Source organism: Caretta caretta, chromosome 1, assembly GCF_965140235.1.
Source record: "Caretta caretta isolate rCarCar2 chromosome 1, rCarCar1.hap1, whole genome shotgun sequence".
NCBI lineage: Eukaryota > Metazoa > Chordata > Testudines > Cheloniidae > Caretta > Caretta caretta.
The window spans coordinates 315,624,352-315,643,258 of NC_134206.1; the positions used below are offsets into that span (position 1 = coordinate 315,624,352).

The 18,907-nt window shown below is 43.2% G+C and overlaps 1 protein-coding gene across 1 annotated transcript in view; it reads left to right on the forward strand.

Annotated features, from left to right (window-relative positions):
- The window catches only part of LOC125630653 (mitogen-activated protein kinase 12), a 78,192-nt gene that overhangs the window by 22,807 nt on the left and 36,478 nt on the right, over nucleotides 1–18,907 (forward strand). Inside the window, exons 3-4 of the mRNA XM_048836877.2 lie at nucleotides 4,011–4,069; nucleotides 18,524–18,635. Coding sequence (XP_048692834.1) covers nucleotides 4,011–4,069; nucleotides 18,524–18,635 — 171 coding nt within the window. The remainder of the gene's footprint in view (nucleotides 1–4,010; nucleotides 4,070–18,523; nucleotides 18,636–18,907) is intronic.

Consider the following 18,907-nt stretch of genomic DNA (forward strand, 5'->3'; position numbering starts at 1 on the left):
ATTCTCTTGGCTCTTCTCTGAGCCCTCTCCAATTTATTAACATCCTTCTTGAATTGTGGACACCAGAACTGGACACAGTATTTCAGTAGGGTTGCACCAGTACCAAAGAAAGAGGTAAAATAACCTCTGTGCTCCTACTTGAGATTCCCCTGTTTATGCATCCAAAGATAGCATTAGCCCTTTTGGCCACAGCTTTGCACTGGGAGCTCATGTTCAGCTGATTATCCACCATGACCCCAAATCTTTTTCAGTCACCACTTCCCAGTAAGGGCACCGGAACCTTTGTAGAAGTGGGGGGCGGGATGCAGGGTAGCATGCCCACACAGATTTGCTGCTTGGCTTGTACTAAGCATGCTCAGATGGACTGAGCATGCTCAGTAACATCGGTTGAAACCACTGCCCTCACTGTGCCCACTATGGGCAGGCATGGGTCACCTCTTGGGGGGCAAACTCATATGTTTCTTTTGTTAAAAATTGTGGGGCATGGCCCTCCCACTTTTAAAAGTGTGTGTGTGTGGGGGGATTGCCCGCTGCTCCCTTTCCCGGTTCCAGCACCATTGCTTCCCAGGATAAAGTCCTCCATCTTCTAAGTGTGGCCTATATTCTTTTCTCCTACATGTATACATTACATGTAGCTGTATTAAAATGCATGTTATTTGCTTGTGCCCAGCTTACTGAGTCTTCCAGATCACTCTGTATCAGTGACCTGTCCTCTTTATCATTGTTGATAACGTCAAGGTATTTTCTATTTTATTTTATACATACCAAGTTATAAAAGAAATAAGCACCGTGTGTCGTTTGTGCTTTACTATCCAAACTGGTCTTTATGTCAGTCATTATGTTTAAGAACCTTATATTTAATAGAGGAATGGCATTCCATGGTAACAAATGTTTTTGCAGGGTGTTATGGAGAAAAATATTTCCAACATACTAACCAGTAATTTTTCTTATATTTACATTAGTCACCGAAATTATATCTTCCTTAGAGTATTTATTTTATTTTGTATCCTCTTGTTTGTAATGTATCTGCAGCAGGCTGTAACATAAATGGAAATATTAATAACTATATTCTAGTTTGGAAAAAACACTCTGAAACATAGCTATTAAATAAAGGTCACTGATGAGAAGGAATCAGAGTTCTCTCTTTGATATTTATAAATGATTAATTATTTTTAGTGTGACTTGTCCATGTCAGTTTCAATGATGTTGCTTTAGAAAATCCATTATGAAAAAGAATAAACTAGTTTATCAAATCAAATGGGTATGACAATAAAAGAGGGACAACCATCCATTGCATGTTTATAAAAATATTCTGTGCTCAGTTCCCATTTTGCTCTCTACATTGGTCTTTTGAATGGAGTTGCTGCTCTTTCCCCGGTCTTTTCAATTCCGAGGATTTGCAACGACAAAGACTGATGACAAGCTTGTCTCAATTAGTTTGCCAGTTTACCTGAAAAGTATGAGCTCAGTTCTTTGTTTCTCAGGACAAATCCTGTTGTTAACTAACAGGATAGTCCAAGTAACTAATATACTCCCGCTGACTTTAATGGGAGATGAAGAGGAATTTTAATGAGCTTTACTAATCTCCTTGATTTTTGGCTGGTATTTTCTGTTGAAATACCTTTTCCAGCTTCCCATGTTTCACAACAAGAAAAGGAGCATATAATACAGGTTCCCAGGCTTTGTTTGCCTTAAGGATACTTTTTGCAAATCCATGTGGTGCAGCATCCATACATTGCCTCATCTTCTGCGGTATCAATTACTTTTCGTGCTGAAGCTCGCTGTCACCATCATGTAGCTTACAATCTAAAATAGACAAGACACAGGGCAACAGTTCAGGTAAATGAGGACACAGAAAGTGTATTAGTTAGAGGACAAGGAACGCTTCTTCCCAGGAAGTAGTGGGTTTTAATGGGAAGAGAAGGCACTTGGTGGCCAGGCTGAAGTTCAAATACTAACTTTCCATTTATAATAACACACTCTTTAGATGCTAGCTACATATATATTAAGAATTTTTGAAATGTAGACTCGGCAAGATGCAGCTTTAGAAAAGTGCACATGCAAAGTTTTAACTAGAAGCAAAGCCCTTAAAATTCCATGATTCAGCTTCGGTGTCACTTTCTGCATCATGAGTGAAAAGTTTCTGTGGTGGATATTTATAAAACTCTGCTGTAGAAATCTGAAAAATAAAATATTTGCTATAACCTCAGTACTTTAAAGCATGGTTTTGAATACATACATCCTCTTTTACTTTATTTTTGATTGTCTAGTAATGGGTCTTACTAATGTTTTGTGGAGCAGTTCTTTCATTTTTTTATTGTTCTTTTCATGGCTCCAAAAAGACTACTGTATATACTCGATCATAAGCCGGTTCGTTTATAAGCCCCCCCCAAGAGGGATAAGTAAAAATGGAAAATTTTTATGACCCATTCATAAGCTGACCCTATAATTCAGGGGTCAGCAAACTTTGGCTCCCAGGCCATCAGGATAAGCCACTGGCAGGCAGACATGGTTTGTTTACCTTGAGGGTCCACAGGCATGGAGGTAAACCTAAGTAAACAAAGTGTCCTGGCGTGCCAGCTGCTTACCCTGACGGGCCGGGACAGGAACTGGTGGGGAAATTTTGGGGCGGGGAGAAGCTGGAGGTCAGGCGAGTAACCCCTGTGACCACCCCCCACGACCCCATCCGTAGCCAGGGTCCCCCACACTCTCCCTATCCCATCCCTTCCCACCTTATTTGGGGAGGGTCAGGGGAGGATGTCTCTGGCCTGGCTGGAGCTGCTCTGGCAGGCTGGGCAGCGTGGCCGCAGCCTGCGCCGGCGGGCCAGACCAGGTGGTGCGGTCACAGCATGTTCCAGCAGGCTGGGCTGGGTGGCATGGCTGCAGGGTGCTCCGGTTGGCCGGGCGGCGCGGCCACAGCCTGCTCTGGGGGGCGGGGCCGAGCGGCATGGCTGCAGCTGCTTCAGAGGCTAGGGGGACAGCAGCATGGCCAGAAGCAGAGACTCTGGCCCCTCCTCTTCCCTTTTGGCTGTGCTGGCTGTGCTGCCTCTCCTTGCTCCCTCTGTTTGGAGGGAGGGGCTTTGTCCCACCTCTCCCTTTCTATACCCGTTCATAAGCCGACCCCCTTCTCTGGTGCTTCCAGGGCTGGTGCAAGGAGGTTTCGCGCTCTAGGTGAAACTTCCACCTTGCGCCGTCCCCTCCCCTCGGCCCGGGGAGCCCCCCTGCGGCAGCTCCCCGCCCCCGCTGCCCCCTCCCCTCGGCCCGGGGAGCCCCGCTGCCCCCTCCCCTCGGCCCAGGGAGTCCCCCTCCCCCCCCCCGTGGCAGCTCCCCGCCGCCCCCTCCCTCCCCTCGGCCTGGGGAGCCGCGTGCAGCAGTCCAAGATATAGAGTTAAATTCCCAATTGTATTCTTGATGACTTATGGTCACTTAAGGCCAATTATCGCTTTTCACAGGAATAAACAAGTTTAGTCCCAGGGTCCTGACCAAATTCCATTCTGGGAATTATATTCTGCCTACCAAAATTTCCCTGCAGATGAATTTGGAAAATTCATTTTATTTGCTATCCTAAATTATTTTGTGTTACTATGCATTGACCCACAGTTGGCTCACTTTTCCCCAGAAGTGACTGAATAACAATGATGGACTATTCCTGTGTGTACAGCATGGTAAAGTTTTAGTTTGTTTGGTTTTATCAGCTGTTTTATATAATTATCACTCAGCCTTGCTTATATATATATAAAAAATGTACGTTTAAAGCTTGTTTATCCTTAGGTCAAGCAGACCTAGTGATGGAGGTGAAAATTGATGGATAATGGGTGACAAACCTCATTTACACTAGAAGTTGTGTGCTTTGCTATAGGCAAGCTACTTCTCATTTTTATGTTTGTAACTAATGTCTCATTTTGGTAATGTTCTACACTATATTTCTTCATTTATTATGTGGCTTGGGAATTTTTTGTTGATGAAATCTTAATCCATATATTTCTGTTTTTTCTCTCTCCTGTTTTTAGGTTATTGGAATATTGGATGTGTTCACACCAGATGTAATACTGGAGAAATTTAATGATTTGTAAGTTTTTGATTCTATGAGAAATCGTAGGCATTAGCTTATGGTTTATTTCTGAATTACAGTTTAATGTCAGTATTATGTGCTTGCCTACAAAATTTCAAAGGATTGTAAGAGAGTTAGGTGCCTATCTGCCATTGAAATTCCGTGGGAATTTGTGCATCCCTCCCTTAGGCACCTTTGAAAATCCTAGGCTTAACGTACTGATTTCATATCAGAGAAACAAAGGGCCAAATTCTGATCTCATTTAAATTGTTGTACATGTAGAGTAAACCCATTACCTTCAGTAGATTGTAGTATGTTTCCTCTATTATAACTGGGATCAGAGTTGGGTCCAAAATGTTTTAAAATCACTCATCATTTTCTACTGCATGCATCCAATGAAGTGAGCTGTAGCTCACGAAAGCTTATGCTCAAATAAATTTGTTAGTCTCTAAGGTGCCACAAGTACTCCTTTTCTTTTTCCTCTGGTAATACATATCTATCCCATGTTGTTTAAAAATACAGAGTTAAAAATAAAAAAGTAGAAAACGAAACACAAAAGTTGGGTTAAGCCCAAACATGTGGACTGAATGCCCCCTCTGCCCACACAGGCCTCTGAGGCAGAGACCTTACAGTCTAAAGTGCCTGGAAGGCCGGGTAAAACGTCACCCAGGAGTTCTGAGGGTGCAAGAGGCAGATAGAGGCTTCTTTTCATGACTAGAAGTGCGGAAGTCTGCTGCAAATGTGTTGTATACACTCTCAGCAAGCTGTACAGTGTAAGCAAGTACAAATGTGTTTACAGTTAAAACAGAAGTGAGGGGAAGCTTTTGTGCATTAAAGGTCAGATGAGTCATTCAAGGGGAGATCTGATTGTTTAATTTTTGCCAACTAGTCATGTGGGAGCTTGTTTGGTCTGTGATATGAATTTGATCTTACTATAATGCAGCTGCCTTGTGGCTCGAAACAGCAGTGCTGGGAAAGGCAGTTCCACCATTGCCAGTGCCCTGGGGCGTTATTCCTGTCTGAATCCTTTAGGAATTGGAAGGAGCATACTTTAATGTGGCTCCTACCCCTACTTTTTAGAGGGAAGCATACACTTAGGTCTGCCATCAGCATCATTCTGCCAGACAATGTGGAAGAGGTAGTAGAGCCAAAGCCCACCCCTTCTGAGACCCCAGGTGCTGTCCCAGGTGGCACCTGACCATTTCCCCCCACATACCCACACCTCCCCAGCCCTTTAGCTCAAGAAGTGCGAAGATAGGACCCTGATTCTGCAAAAATTCATGCTTATGTTGAATTTTCTGCTCTGTGAGTAGTTGTGTTGCTTTGTTAGCACTACCCACAGAACATACAGTTAACTTTATCATAGAATCGTAGAATTGTAGGACTGGAAGGCACATCGAGAGGTCATTTAGTCCAGTCCCCTCAGCTCATGGCAGGACTAAGAATTATCTAAACCATCCCTGACAGATGTTTGTCTAACCTGCTCTTAAAAATCTCCAATGACAGAGATTCCAGAACTTCCCTGGGCAATTTATTCCAGTATTTAACCACCCTGACAGTTAGGACATTTTTCCTAATTTTCAACCTAAACCGCTCTTGCTTCAATTTAAGCCCATTGTTTCTTGTCCTTTCCTCAGAGGTTAAGAAGTATAATTTCCCCCCGCTCCTTGTAACAACCTTTGATGTACTTGAAAACAGTTATCATGCCCCCTCTCAGTCTTCTCTTCTCCAAACTAAACAAACCCAATTTTTTCAATCTTCCCTCAGAAGTCATGTTTCTAAACTTTTAATCATTTTTGTTGCTTTTCTCTGGACTTTCTCCAATTTGTCCACATCTTTCCTGAAATGTGGCGCCCAGAACTGGACGCAATACTCCAGTTGAGGCTTAATCAGCACAGAGTAGAGCAGAAGAATTACTTCACGTGTCCTACTTACAACACTCCTGCTAATACATCCCAGAATGATGTTTGCTTTTTTTGCAACAGCGTTACACTGTTGACTCATATTTAGCTTGTGGTCCACTATGACCCACAGATCCCTTTCTGCAGTACTCCTTCCTAGGCAGTCATTTCCTATTTTATATGTATGCAACTGATTGTTCCTTCCTAAATGGAGTACTTTGTATTTGTCCTTATTGAAATTCATCCTGTTTTCTTCAGACCATTTCTCCAGTTTGTCCAGATCATTTCGAATTTTAATTCTGTCCTCCAAAGGACTTTCAACCCCTCCCAACTTGGTATGTCCGCAAATTTTATAAGTGTAAACTCTATGCCTTTATCTAAATAATTGATGAAGATATTGAACAGAACCGGACCCAGAACTGATTCCCACGGGACCCCACTCATTATGCCCTTCCAGCTTGACTGTGAACCACTGATAACTACTCTCTGGGAATGGTTTTCCAACTAGTTATGCACCCACCTTACAGAAGCTCCATCTTGGTTGTATTTCCCTAGTTTGTTTATGAGAAAGTCATGTGAGAGAGTATCAAAAGCCTTACTAAAGTCAAGATCTACCACATCAACTTCTTCCCCCCATCCATAAGGCTTGTTACCCTGTCAGAGAAAGCTATTAGGCTGGTTTGACATGATTTGTTCTTGACAAATCCATGCTGATTGTTTCTTATCACTTCATTATCTTCTAGGTGTCTGCAAATTGATTGAGTAATTATTTGCTCCATTATCTTTCCAGGTACTGAAGTTAAGTTGACTGGACTGTAATTCCCCTTATTTCCCTTTTTATAGATGGGCACTATATTTGCCCTTTTCCAGTTCTCTGGAATCTCTCCCATCTTCTATGACTTTTTGAAGATAATTGCTAGTGGCTCAGATACCTCATCAGTCAGCTCCTTGAGTATTCTAGGATGTATTTCATCAGGCCCCGGTGACTTGAAGGCCTCTAACTTGTCTAAGTAACTTTTAACTTGTTCTTTCCCTATTTTAGCCTCTGATCCTACCTCATTTTCACTGGCATTCACTATGTTATACACCCAATCACTACTAATCTTTTTGGTGAAAACTGAAACAAAGAAGTCATTTCACACCTCTGCCATTTCCACATTTACTATTATTGTTTTTTCCCCCTCTTTGAGTCATGGGCCTACCCTGTCCTTGGCCTTCCTCTTGCTTCTAAGGTATTTATAGAATGTTTTCTTGTTACCCTCTATGTCTTCAGCTAGTTTAATCTCATTTCATGCCTCAGCCTTTCTAATTTTGTCTCTACATATCTGTGTTATTTGTTTATATTCATCCTTTGTAATTTGACCTAGTTTCCATGTTTTGTCGGACTTTTTTGAGTTTCAGATCATTGAAGAATTCTTGATTAAGCTAGGGTAGTCTCTTGCCATACTTCCTGTCTTTCCTTTACAGTGGGATAGTTTGCTCTTCTGCCCTTAATAATGTCTCTGAAAAACTGCCAACTCTTTTGAACTCTTCTTCCCCTTATACTTGCTTCCCAGGGGATCTTACCTACCAACTTCCTGAGTTTGTTAAAGTCTGCCTTCTTGAAATCCTTTATCTTTATTCACAAAAAGAAAAGGAGTACTTATGGCACCTTAGAGACTAACAAATTTATCTGAGCATAAGCATATGCATCTGATGAAGTGAGCTGTAGCTCACGAAAGCTTATGCTCAAATAAATTTGTTAGTCTCTAAGGTACCACAAGTACTCCTTTTCTTTTTGCGAATACAGACTGACACGGCTGCTACTCTGAAACCTGAAATTTATCTTTATTGTGGTGGTTTCCCTCCTACCATTCCTTACAATCATGAACTCTACCATTTCATGTCCACTTTTACCTAAGCTATCTTCCACTTTCAAATTTTCAACCAGTTCCTATTTGTCAAACAGCCTCTCCCCTAGTAGCTGTCTCCACCTTCTGAACTAAAATATTGTCTCCAATACATTCCAAGAACTTGTTGGATAATCTGTGCCCAGCTGTATTATTTTCTGAACAGATGTCTGGGTAGTTGAAGTCCCCCATCACCACCAAGTCCTGTGCTTTGGATGATTTTGTTAGTTGTTTAAAAAAGCCTCATCCAGCTCTTCTTCCATAAGTCTCTGCAAGATCAGAGCCTAGGTCTGTAGTTGCTTCCTGATCAAGTATGGAAGGCGGGGTGGAGAGACTTTGCACTGTCTCTTGCCTGCTCTTTACTCCTGAAGGAATTCTGCACCAAAAAATTAAAAATTCTGCACCAAAAAAATAAAAGTTCTGTGCACAATATTTTAAAATTCTCCACATTCTATTTGTCAATAAATAAATGTGGAGGCTCCAGCATGGCAGTAGGGAGCACAGGCCACTGACTGCACAGAGATTACCCTGCTTTCCCCTCATCTCCCCAGGACATAGACTCAGCAGTGAGGCTGCACCTGACCCTCATGCAGCGCAAGGGCCAAGCCTGCCCCAGAAACACCCTGAGTCCCTGTCCCTCCACACCAGGCGCACCAGATGTGGGCATGCAGTCTCAGCCTGGGAAGTGTGGAGGGGCTTAGTGTGGGGGGATCCAGGTGTGGAGTGAGAGGATTCTGTGTCGGGCAGTCTGCGAGTGGGTGGTTCAGTGAGGGTCTAGGTGCAGGGGGAAATCTGGATGCACTCCGTAGGGGTGTGGGGGGTTCTGGGTACTGAGGGGTGGGGCTTGGCAGAGGTGGTCTGGGTGCAGGGGTGGGGGTCTGGATGCAGCGGGTGGGGTTCAGCAGGGGGGCCCGGGGGCTTGGTGGTGGGGTTCTGGGTGCAGGAAGTGAGGCTCATTGAGGGGGGTCTGACTATAGGGGGTCCAGATGCACAGGGGTTGGGTGGATGGGGGATGGGTCTGACCTGGCCCCGGCTCCTGGTGGGTCTGATCCAGCACCAGCTGGGGTGTCCCCAGACACTTCACTCCCCCAGTGATTTCTCTCTCCAACGACTGCTCTTGGCACCTGAAATGACATGCCTGCGCTGCTTGGAAGGGGCACATGACCACTCTTGCTGCTTCCCTTTGCTTCCCTGTCAGAAAGTCATTTTTCTTCAGGGAAGCAAAGAAATGTGTGACAGATGTGAATTCTGCACATGTGCACTGGTGTGGAATTCCCTTAGGAATAGCTCTTGTATCTGCACAGTGGGAAATATAATGTGGTCTGTGGTGGCTCTGTTTTTGGTGCTGTGGCTGACAAGTGCTTCTTTATAGCCCTCTATTTGTAGGGATTAGGCTGGAATCCTTAAAGGAACTTAAGGAAGTTAGGTGCCCAACTCCCCTTGAAATTAATTGGGGGTTTTGCACCTAAAACCATCAGGCTCCTTTAAGAACTCCAGTTTTGGAATTAACTATGAGGTTTGTATACAGTCCAAATAAGCCCAGCATGTTTTTAAAGAAATAGAAAATAAAATGAGAAAACAGTCTGAATTATATCAATGGTGAATTAATATTAAAATCAACCTTTGTGCGTATTAGTACTCAAATAATAGCTGTGTTTATAAAATGACTGTCAATAAACCAAAGGTCTCTGCTACCCAGTGAATTTGAACTGGTATGTCTAGATGAGGACTTACCTCATAATATTCAACTACACTTTTGGAATTAAAAACATTTAGCAGATAACTATGCAACTGAAGGAAAATATTTTCCTCGATTAATTTCCCTTTCTTTCTTGATGAATGTTGTTATTCCAACAAGCTCCTGAGACCTTAGATTTATAACCAGATGGTCAATTTTGAGAACTTACAGGAATCTCTAGGATAACATAGAGATAGACCACACAGTCTTAGTTGGGCTGGAATTCTGCCAAAGATGGGCTGGACCGAGTGTCTCAGTTTAGCTATGTCCAGATAACCCTGAGTCAGTCTTGTCTTGACTGACCCAATCCTGAGACATGCTGCTTGTACAGGGCCTTGGAAGAATGAAGCCTATTTATTTATGTAGATTTTAGTGATCTTCGTATCCTAGAGGCATGTTTAAAAATGTTAAATTGAGGTTTTGTTCTGGAATCCTACATTGCAGCTAATTCCTTTGTCTCTGGACCTTGTTTCCTGCTCCAATAATATCCAGAAATATTGGATATTCAAACTTTCTGTTTTATTGTACCACACCTGTATGTTTCTCCCAAAAGATTGTTCTTTATCCTGATTCTTAAAAATTCAGAAACATCAAATTGTATGTAGTGCCCCCTATCCATTTGGTTACCTCCTTTAGCGCCAATCTCCTTATGGGTTTTGATGAACAGGCCTGGGTTCTTCTGGATCCCGCCATACATTCAGCAGGGTGTAACTTCTTTTTCTTCCCATATGAATTTATTTGGTGGTGCCTCCACTCCCTTGCTCCTTCCTGGCAGGGTCACCAGGGCAGCTTGAGGGGAAAATTCTAATCACTGGGTAACCACCACTTACTTGCCAGATAGTTGGAGACTTCCATGAAATAACACAAACACATACAATATATTTAAGACAGTAATTATTATTAAACAGAAGATAAATATATCAAGGTAAAATACTATTCTCAGGGTCACCAGGGCCCCTGCAATATCCGTGAATTTCCCCAGTCATGCGACCTGATATAGCTAACGTAAAATTAGTGTTCTGTAGTTTGTAGGGGCTCTTGATGATCTGTGACGACAATATCATCTGTGCAGCTGTTAGCAATGTGGCTGACTGGGTTCAGTACAGCTCAAGAGACTCACAAGTGGGATAATGTGGTAAGTCCCTCTGCAGATTTAATAGGCAGCAGGTAACAAAATCCCCAATCCCTTACCCCCTGGTTTGAGGACACAGTTGAGGAAGTGGCAGGGCACCATTTCAGATTTTGGTAGGGTGGTGCAACTTTTAACTGTGATTCCAGGGGCTTACTTAGGCACTTGAAAACTGAAGTTTTTTGGCAGATAACAATTAGCGGACAGGAGCACTGTATTTAATTCTACATAAAAGAAAGAAAATTAAATAAATATTAGACCCACTCAGCGCTAATACTAACATATTCTGATATCTTGTGGCAAGTCACCTAAGGGACACTGGTTAGGTTTAAAATTTGAATGTATATTCTTACTTTGTTACTAACTCTGTGGAGAGAGAGCCCCTGTCAGTATTCCTGGGTTCTGTCTCATCTCTGGGAGGGGAGTGGGGTCTAGTGGGTCACAGTGGGAGGCACATACATCTGGGATCTATATAAGAACATCAGAATGGCCATACGGGGGAAGACCAGTGGTCCAAGTAGCCCAATGTCCTGTCTTCCAACAGTGACCAATATGAATGAACAGAATATGGCAATCATCAAAATGATTCATCCCATAGCCCATTCCCAGCTTCTGGCAAACAGAGGTTAGGGACACTCAGAATATGGTGTTGGATCATGCCCCCCACCCCAACTAATAGCCATTGACGGACCTATCCTCCATGAACTTATCTAGTTCTTATTGGAACCCTGTTATAGTTTTGGCCTTACAACATGCCCTGGCAATGAGTTCCACAGATTGACCATGAAGAAATACTTTTATTTTCTTTGTTTTAAATCTGCTGCCTATTAATTTCATTGGGTGACCCCTAGTTCTTGTGTTGTGTGAAGGAGTAAATAACATTTCCTTATTCAGTTTTCCCATACCATTCATTATTTTATGGGCCTCTATCATATCCCCCCTTAGGCATCTCTTTTCCAAGATGAAAAGTCCCAGTCTTTTTAATCTCTGCTCATATGGAAGGTGTCCATACCCCTAAGCATTTCTGTTGCCCTTCTCTGTTTCTTTTCTAAATCCAATATATCTTTTTTTGAGATGGGATGACCAAATCTGCATGCAGTATGCAATATGTGGGTGTACCATGGATTTATATAGAGGCAATATGATATTTTCTGTCTTAGTATCTAACCCTTTCCTAATGATTTTCAGTATTCTGTTAGCTTATTTGATTGCCATTGCACATTGAGCAGATATTTTCAGAGAACTATCCACAAATTCTCTTTCTTGACAAGTAACAGCTAATTTAGACCCCATCATTTTGTATGTATAGTTGGGATTATATTTTGCCATGTGCATTATTTTGCATTTATCAACATTGAATTTCATCTGCCATTCTGTTGCCAAGTCACCTAGTTTTGTGAGATCCCTTTGTAACTCTTTGCAGTCAGCTTTGGACTTAACTATCTTCAGTAATTTTGTATCATCTGCAAATTTTGCCACCTCACTGTTTACCCCTTTTTCCAGATCATTTAAGAATATGTTGAACAGCACAGGTCCCAGTACAGACTCCTGGGGGGCACCACTACCTCTTTCTATTCTCACCATTTATTCCTACTCTTTGTTTCCTATTTTTTAACTGGAGTGCCTGGCAATGCTTTCAGGATCATCTAACGATCCTTAATTTAATTTAATGACAAGCCTTTTGTTATGTTAATCACCCTGCCTCTGTTTATAAACAAACTCCCTGCCGCAAGGCAGAAGCTTGGAGCAGCACAGAACTCATTACAGGTTCCACTTTTATGCATCAGATGAAGTGAGCTGTAGCTCACGAAAGCTTATGCTCAAATAAATTGGTTAGTCTCTAAGGTGCCACAAGTACTCCTTTTCTTTTTGAGAACTCATTACATATCACGCTCAAATTGTGTTGCAGTTAAGAGCTCCGTCTGGGGCGAGGGCATGTGCTTTTAGCAAACCTCCAATATGAAAATGGTGGGGGGGGAGCCTTGAGCCCCCCTTGCACCCCCGAAATGGTGCTCCTGGTAAGTGGTCTCCCAAACTATTTCCCTGACTAGCTAACTAAAAGATGGAGACTCACAACTCCGCCACAGATCCTCAGGTTCAGAGATGGCTCTGGACTCCTCCGTCACTGCAGAGGGCTGACAACCACTGCTGACAGGTGTCCTCTTCATATAGGAGTCAGGCTGCTTCTGGTGCCAGGATTTCCCCTCACCACAAAGGGGTGTAGGGTTTAAGGTGGAGATTACAAAAGTATAGTAAAATCTGGATTTTAATCTCCCACCCCAGTGCTCAGACACACTCACAGCAGGCAGCAGCCCCGGACTAGCAGCCAGAGCAGAGCTGGCCAAGTGGTGACTGATCTCACATAGAGTTCAAAACTCTACAAACTGGAAGTCACCTTTGGAGAGGGAAAGGCCCAAGCTGAGGGACCTTGCTTTCAGGTCCCCAGAGGCCAGTCCTGCCCTTTCCTTGGCTGACTCCCAGGGCCGTACTTAGGATTTATGGGGCTGAACACAGTATTATTAAACTGGTGCCCCTATGCCCGACGGCAGCCCGGGCTCACAACCCGGGGGTGGAGGGGGAGGCAGCAAAGGATACCGAGCCACCCGGTCTGCCTCATGGTGATGGAGAGTCATAGTTCCCTGCAGAGACCCCTGTACCCTCTCCCTCATGCAGAATGTGCGGCGCTGGTGCATTTGGCTCTGTGAATACAGCCTCTGCCTAAGGAGACTGCAGCGCGCCCTGGGTGTGCGGGAGCCGACCTGTTCTTATCTGCTGTCATGGGTGGTGGGTGAAGCTGCCGCTTGGGGAGGCTAGCTCCCCAGCCCACCTCTTCTGCCTGTGGCCCCGCCCTACTCTGCCCCAGGCCCACCATCAGTCTGCCCAAGCCCCGCCCTCTCCCCATGGTCTCCCTCTTCCTATTCCCTCCCCCTCCCTGCTCACCCCCTTCCAGCCAAATCCCTGAGCCCAAATGAAGCAAATGACATTTGAAAAAACACTCTTCTGCAATTTATTTCTAAAGAAAATGGAGCATATTTTCCACTGCATGCCAGTAGGTGAAGGTAAAGACTGGACATGGAGAAGGTACCTAATTAAAAGCACTAATCTTGGGAATAAAAAATGGCAGTCACAGGTTTTTTGATATACCCTCAAGTTTGTCAGAGATTTATTTGCAAAAACTTTGAGGGCAAATCAGCTGTCCTGCTGAATACAACATTAAATATTATGGAATACATGATGCAGCTCTTCTCTGTTTCACATTTTCTTAATCAGTATTTCTAAACTGATTTTATATTTTAAATGTACTCTTAAGCCTTCATAAAGTAATCATTCCAGATTACTACATATTTAATTCACTGAAACAAAGACATTATTTTAAATTAAGCAGTCACAGAGGGTTAGTGTGTTCATAACAATGTTCACTGCTTTTAGAAAAAGGGAACACTAATTTACTTTGTGTAATCTCCATAACAATAGACATGTTTATGAAATTTCACCAACTTTAAAAAATATGTTTCCAAAAATTTTAGGCATAACAAAGGATTTTATATCTTACTAAGGTATTGATTTTGCTGGAGGATTCTCTTAAAATGAGTTCATCAAATAGTCAGAAGTAGAGAAGGGGAAACTCGTTTGTCCAGCTATCTGAAAGGAAAGGGATGTTGTGTGTTTAAGGGCTCTCTTCAACAGGGGAGTGAAGGAAGAAAAGGATGGACAGAAAGGACAGGAAGACTTTGGAAGCAAGTTTTTTGTACTATAGTAATTAAAATTAACATGTGTATTTTAGGTAAGGGTGGTCTTTTGAAGGATTTATTTAAAAAACTATATGTCTGAAGATCCAAGCATTTAAGGCTAAAGATGAATACTCAGATTGTGCATCTAAAAATCTATCCAAGGATTTTTTAGAGATGTGATTTTGTAATCTTCAGCAATCTTCTAATGAAATATTTTTAAAGCAAGTTTTAAACTAAGGTCCTGTAGACTGACATGTTCTGAGTAAATATTACAGTAATGCACAACTGTTTTTGTCAGTAAATTCAGAAACTGAGGGTATATACCTGGGGTTGGCAAATGCCTGTTAAATGGCTTCATTACCACTTGCATGGCTCCTTAACGGTTTCAGTGTGGTGCGAATAGGTCTGGAAAGCTGGAGGACTTTTTCACTTTTAAGTTACTAGATCCCCTCTGGAGGAAGACTCACCAGGCTGCAGGAGCCAGCTGTGGGAGCCTGCAGGAAGGGTCAGAACAGTGATAGGAAGAGGAGGGGTGGGTGGACACTAAGACCCAGGCTGCCCCAAATTTTCAGGTGCCCTACGCAGCTATGTATGCTTCATATGCCTAAGGATGGCCCTGCTGACTCCAGAGTCCAGACGGCTCCAAAATGGCTTCTCCTCTCTCCTGAGCTCCGTGGGAAGGGTATCTCTCTCCCTGTTTGTTGCTGAACAGACTCTGAGTCTGCCTTTGGCTGCCCCTCCCTATCAGGGACAGTATGCCTCTCTCTGAGCTACCAGCACACAGAGTACCAGGAATTGAAGTAATCTCCTTGAGGGTTACATGTACATATAGCTAGTTAGTGTAATCAAATTACCTCATTCCCATCCTGTTGTTTATCACATTCACTGGTTGCATTTTGTTCTAAATTAAAGGAATTGGTGGTAGTCTGCATGCATGTCCACCCATATGTATCCGATTGCAAGCTCAGGCCCTTGGATTGTACGAGGTGTGTACAATCCACACAATTGTACAGCAGGGACTGATTCTTCACATATGTTTGTCCAATACCTAGCACAATGGGCTCCTGTCCCTACCAGTGTTTTTGTGTCACCAAAATATAATAATGAGTTTGCAAAAGCACTTAAAGGATTTAGGAGCACAAGTCCCATTGAATGTTGGATTAGTGCAGTAGTTCTCAAACTTTTGTGTTGGTGACCTCTTTCCAGGGTTGCCTGGCATCCGGTTTTTGACCGAAACCCCCGGTTGAAAACGGACCCTGGCAGCTCTGGTTGGCACTGCCAACCAGGCCTTTAAAAGTCCGGTTGGTGGCAGAGCGGGGGCCCGGGGCTAAGGCAGGCTTCCTACCTGCTTTGGCTCCGTGTGACTCCTGGAAGCGGCTGCTAGATCCTTCCAGCCCCTAGGCACAGGGAGGCTCCATGCGCTGCCCTCACCCAAGGGCCAGGTCCACAGCTCCCATTGGCCAGGAACAGTGACCAATGGGAGCTGCAGGGGCAGTGCCTGTGGGTGCAAGGGCAGCTCTCGGTGCCTTGGCGCCTCCCTGGCCGCCCATGCGTATAGGGGTCACAGGGACCTGGCGGGTACTTCCTGGGAGCCGCAGTAATTGCCTCCGGGACCCGCACCCCCTCCTGTACCCCAACCCCCTGCCCCAGCCCAGAGTCCCCTCCCATACCCAAACTCCCTCCTGGAGCCTGCACCCTGTACCCTCCCTGCCCCAGCCATAAGCCCCCTCCTGTACCCCAAACCCCTCATCCCTGGTCCTACCCCAGAACCCACACCCCCAGCTGGAGCCTTCAGCCCCCAGCTCCCCTGCTCCAGCTTGGAGCCCCCTCCTGCAGCCCAAACCGCTAATCCCCGGCCCCACCCCAGAGTCCACACCTCCAGCTGGAGCCCTCACACCTCATCCGCACCCCAACTCCTTGCTCCAGCTCGGTGAAAGTGAGTGAGGGTGGGGGAGAGCGAGCGATGGAGGGAGGGGGGATGCAGCAAGCTGGGCGCGGGGCCTTGGAGAAGGGATGGGGCATAGGCGTGGCCTCTGGGAGGGGTGGGACATGGGGCGGGGCCGGGGTGTTCTGTTTTGTGCTATTAGAAAGTTGGCAACCCTACTCCTTTCACATAGCAAACTTATGAGTGCGACCACCCTTATAAATTAAAAGCTTTTTTTTTTTTATATTTAATACTATTATAAATGCTGGAGGTGAAGCGGGGCTTGGGGATGGAGGCTGACACTCGCGACCCCTCACATAATAATATTGCGAACCCCTGAGTGGTCACGACCCCCAGTTTGAGAACCCCTGGATTAGTGCTTCTGAATCCCTTCAGCATGTTTGAATATCTCTAATAATAATTAATAATAAAAATGTTGTTAGTAAATCCTCTAGATTTTTTTCCTTAAAACCTGTGTTTTTGCTAGAATGTTCAGTAAGTTCTTTCTAGCTCACTTCAAATATTCATGGCCTCTTGATAATTGACTTTGATAAGATTGTGGAAAAAATAATATGTCCATCTATGCTTTCATTGTTCAGGAACACCAACATATTGGAGGTTAAAATCCATTGTCTAGGTCATCCACTTTATCAGTGAGAAATGTTTTTTCATGTGCCATAAATACACTGATAGAGAGAGCAGAGAGATTTCATTCTCTGCTCCTCCACTTAACTTCTGTTTCTCCACATTTTACTTGAATTAAATTGCTTAAACTTTGCACCAAAGGAAGTCTAAGGGAGTTAGGTGCCTAAATTCCATTGAAAGGGATTTGGGAGCCTCATTCCCTTAGGCTCTTTTGAAAATCCCAGCCGTAGTTCTTTGAAACTACCTTATTGTCTCCTTTCTCTGTGGTTTAACATTTTAATGTCTGTTGCTCTTTCTTTAGTTTGAGAATAAAATTTTCTATTTCTCTTTTAATGATGCTGATGCTGTGTGGCAAACCTCAGTTATTGTAAGACTGAACATAAAATATTGAAAGTCCATATATTTTAAATCAAGAAAAACCCTTTAAGACAAATTGGTGAAATCTTTATAGATCAGACAATGACAAAATGTATTTCTACACCTCATAGCTGGGTCTAGTTTTTATTACATACAGGTGCAGCCTTACGGTTTGATCCTTAAACTGCTGGAAGTGTATGTGTCTATATTAGTTGCTATAGGCTGGACATCAGGCTAGATTCTGGATTTTGAGCTTACTGAAGGCCCTCAAAAACATGAGGTCCCCAAACTGTCCCATTCTTCAGGCTAGGCCTGAAATATCAACTTGACATACAGCAATAGTTCTCAACTTTTTCCATACCTGGACTCCCTTCCCATTTAGAAATATGGGAAGTGCAGGGTGGTCATGACCCGCTGATACTTTTTCATGACTTCCACGTTGAGAAATCATGCCTTACAGTAATACCCTCTTCTGCCTTTGATCAGATCTATTCCTGTGACTTTGACTCAGGTATGTCGTTGACCTTGTTATGGATAGTACCTACTGGTTTGCATAACTCATGATAGTTCTTCTAAGGTAAGCAATGTGTAAATTACAGAGCTTTTTATCTAGTTATCTTTTAAGCACACACACTTTTATCGTGTTCAGAATTTGTTATTTCCTATTAACTGACAACTTCTTATAACGAGGTTTCAGAGTAACAGCCGTGTTAGTCTGTATTCACAAAAAGAAAAGGAGTACTTGTGGCACCTTAGAGACTAACCAATTTATTTGAGCATAAGCTTTTGTGAGCTACAGCTCACTTCATCCGATGCATCCAATGAAGTGAGCTGTAGCTCATGAAAGCTTATGTTCAGATAAATTGGTTAGTCTCTAAGGTGCCACAAGTACTCCTTTTCTTCTTATAACTAGTGATTGAATTACTCAGTACCTGCTTCAGGCAATCATAATTGATAAAAATAAAGCATGGAAGTCATATTGTTTTTAGTAGAAATTATTTGGTTCTAGAGGTATTTAATTCAATGGGAGATCAAATTAACTAGTAGCTTAATTAAATGGTAAGAACTGTAATTTCTAATGATCATTGAGATGTAATGTACTGGTATGTTTCACTTTGACAAACTTGATGGAGTTATTTTGTACTCAATTTTCTTTAGCTACCTAGTCATGCCGTTTATGGGAACAGACTTGAGTAAGATAATGAAGCATGAGAAACTAACTGAAGATCGAATCCAGTTCCTGGTCTATCAAATGTTAAAGGGCTTAAAGGTTTGCCATTTTTATTACTTTCTTACTTTCACAAGTTAATTTTTTTCTCAGGAAATTGGTTTAGAGAGCTGCATACATTTTGCAATATTTGAAAGCTGAGCAAAATGTAATCTCCCTGTAGACATTGTGAGCTCTGGAATTCCCCACAATGGATGTGTTTCTTGATGATGAATATTTGCTTATATTTTTTCAAAAATCATGTGTGGAGGTTGGAGTGTGAGTCCCTTGCCCCAATGGTCTGATTTTTGTATACATTTGATCCATGAAGACTC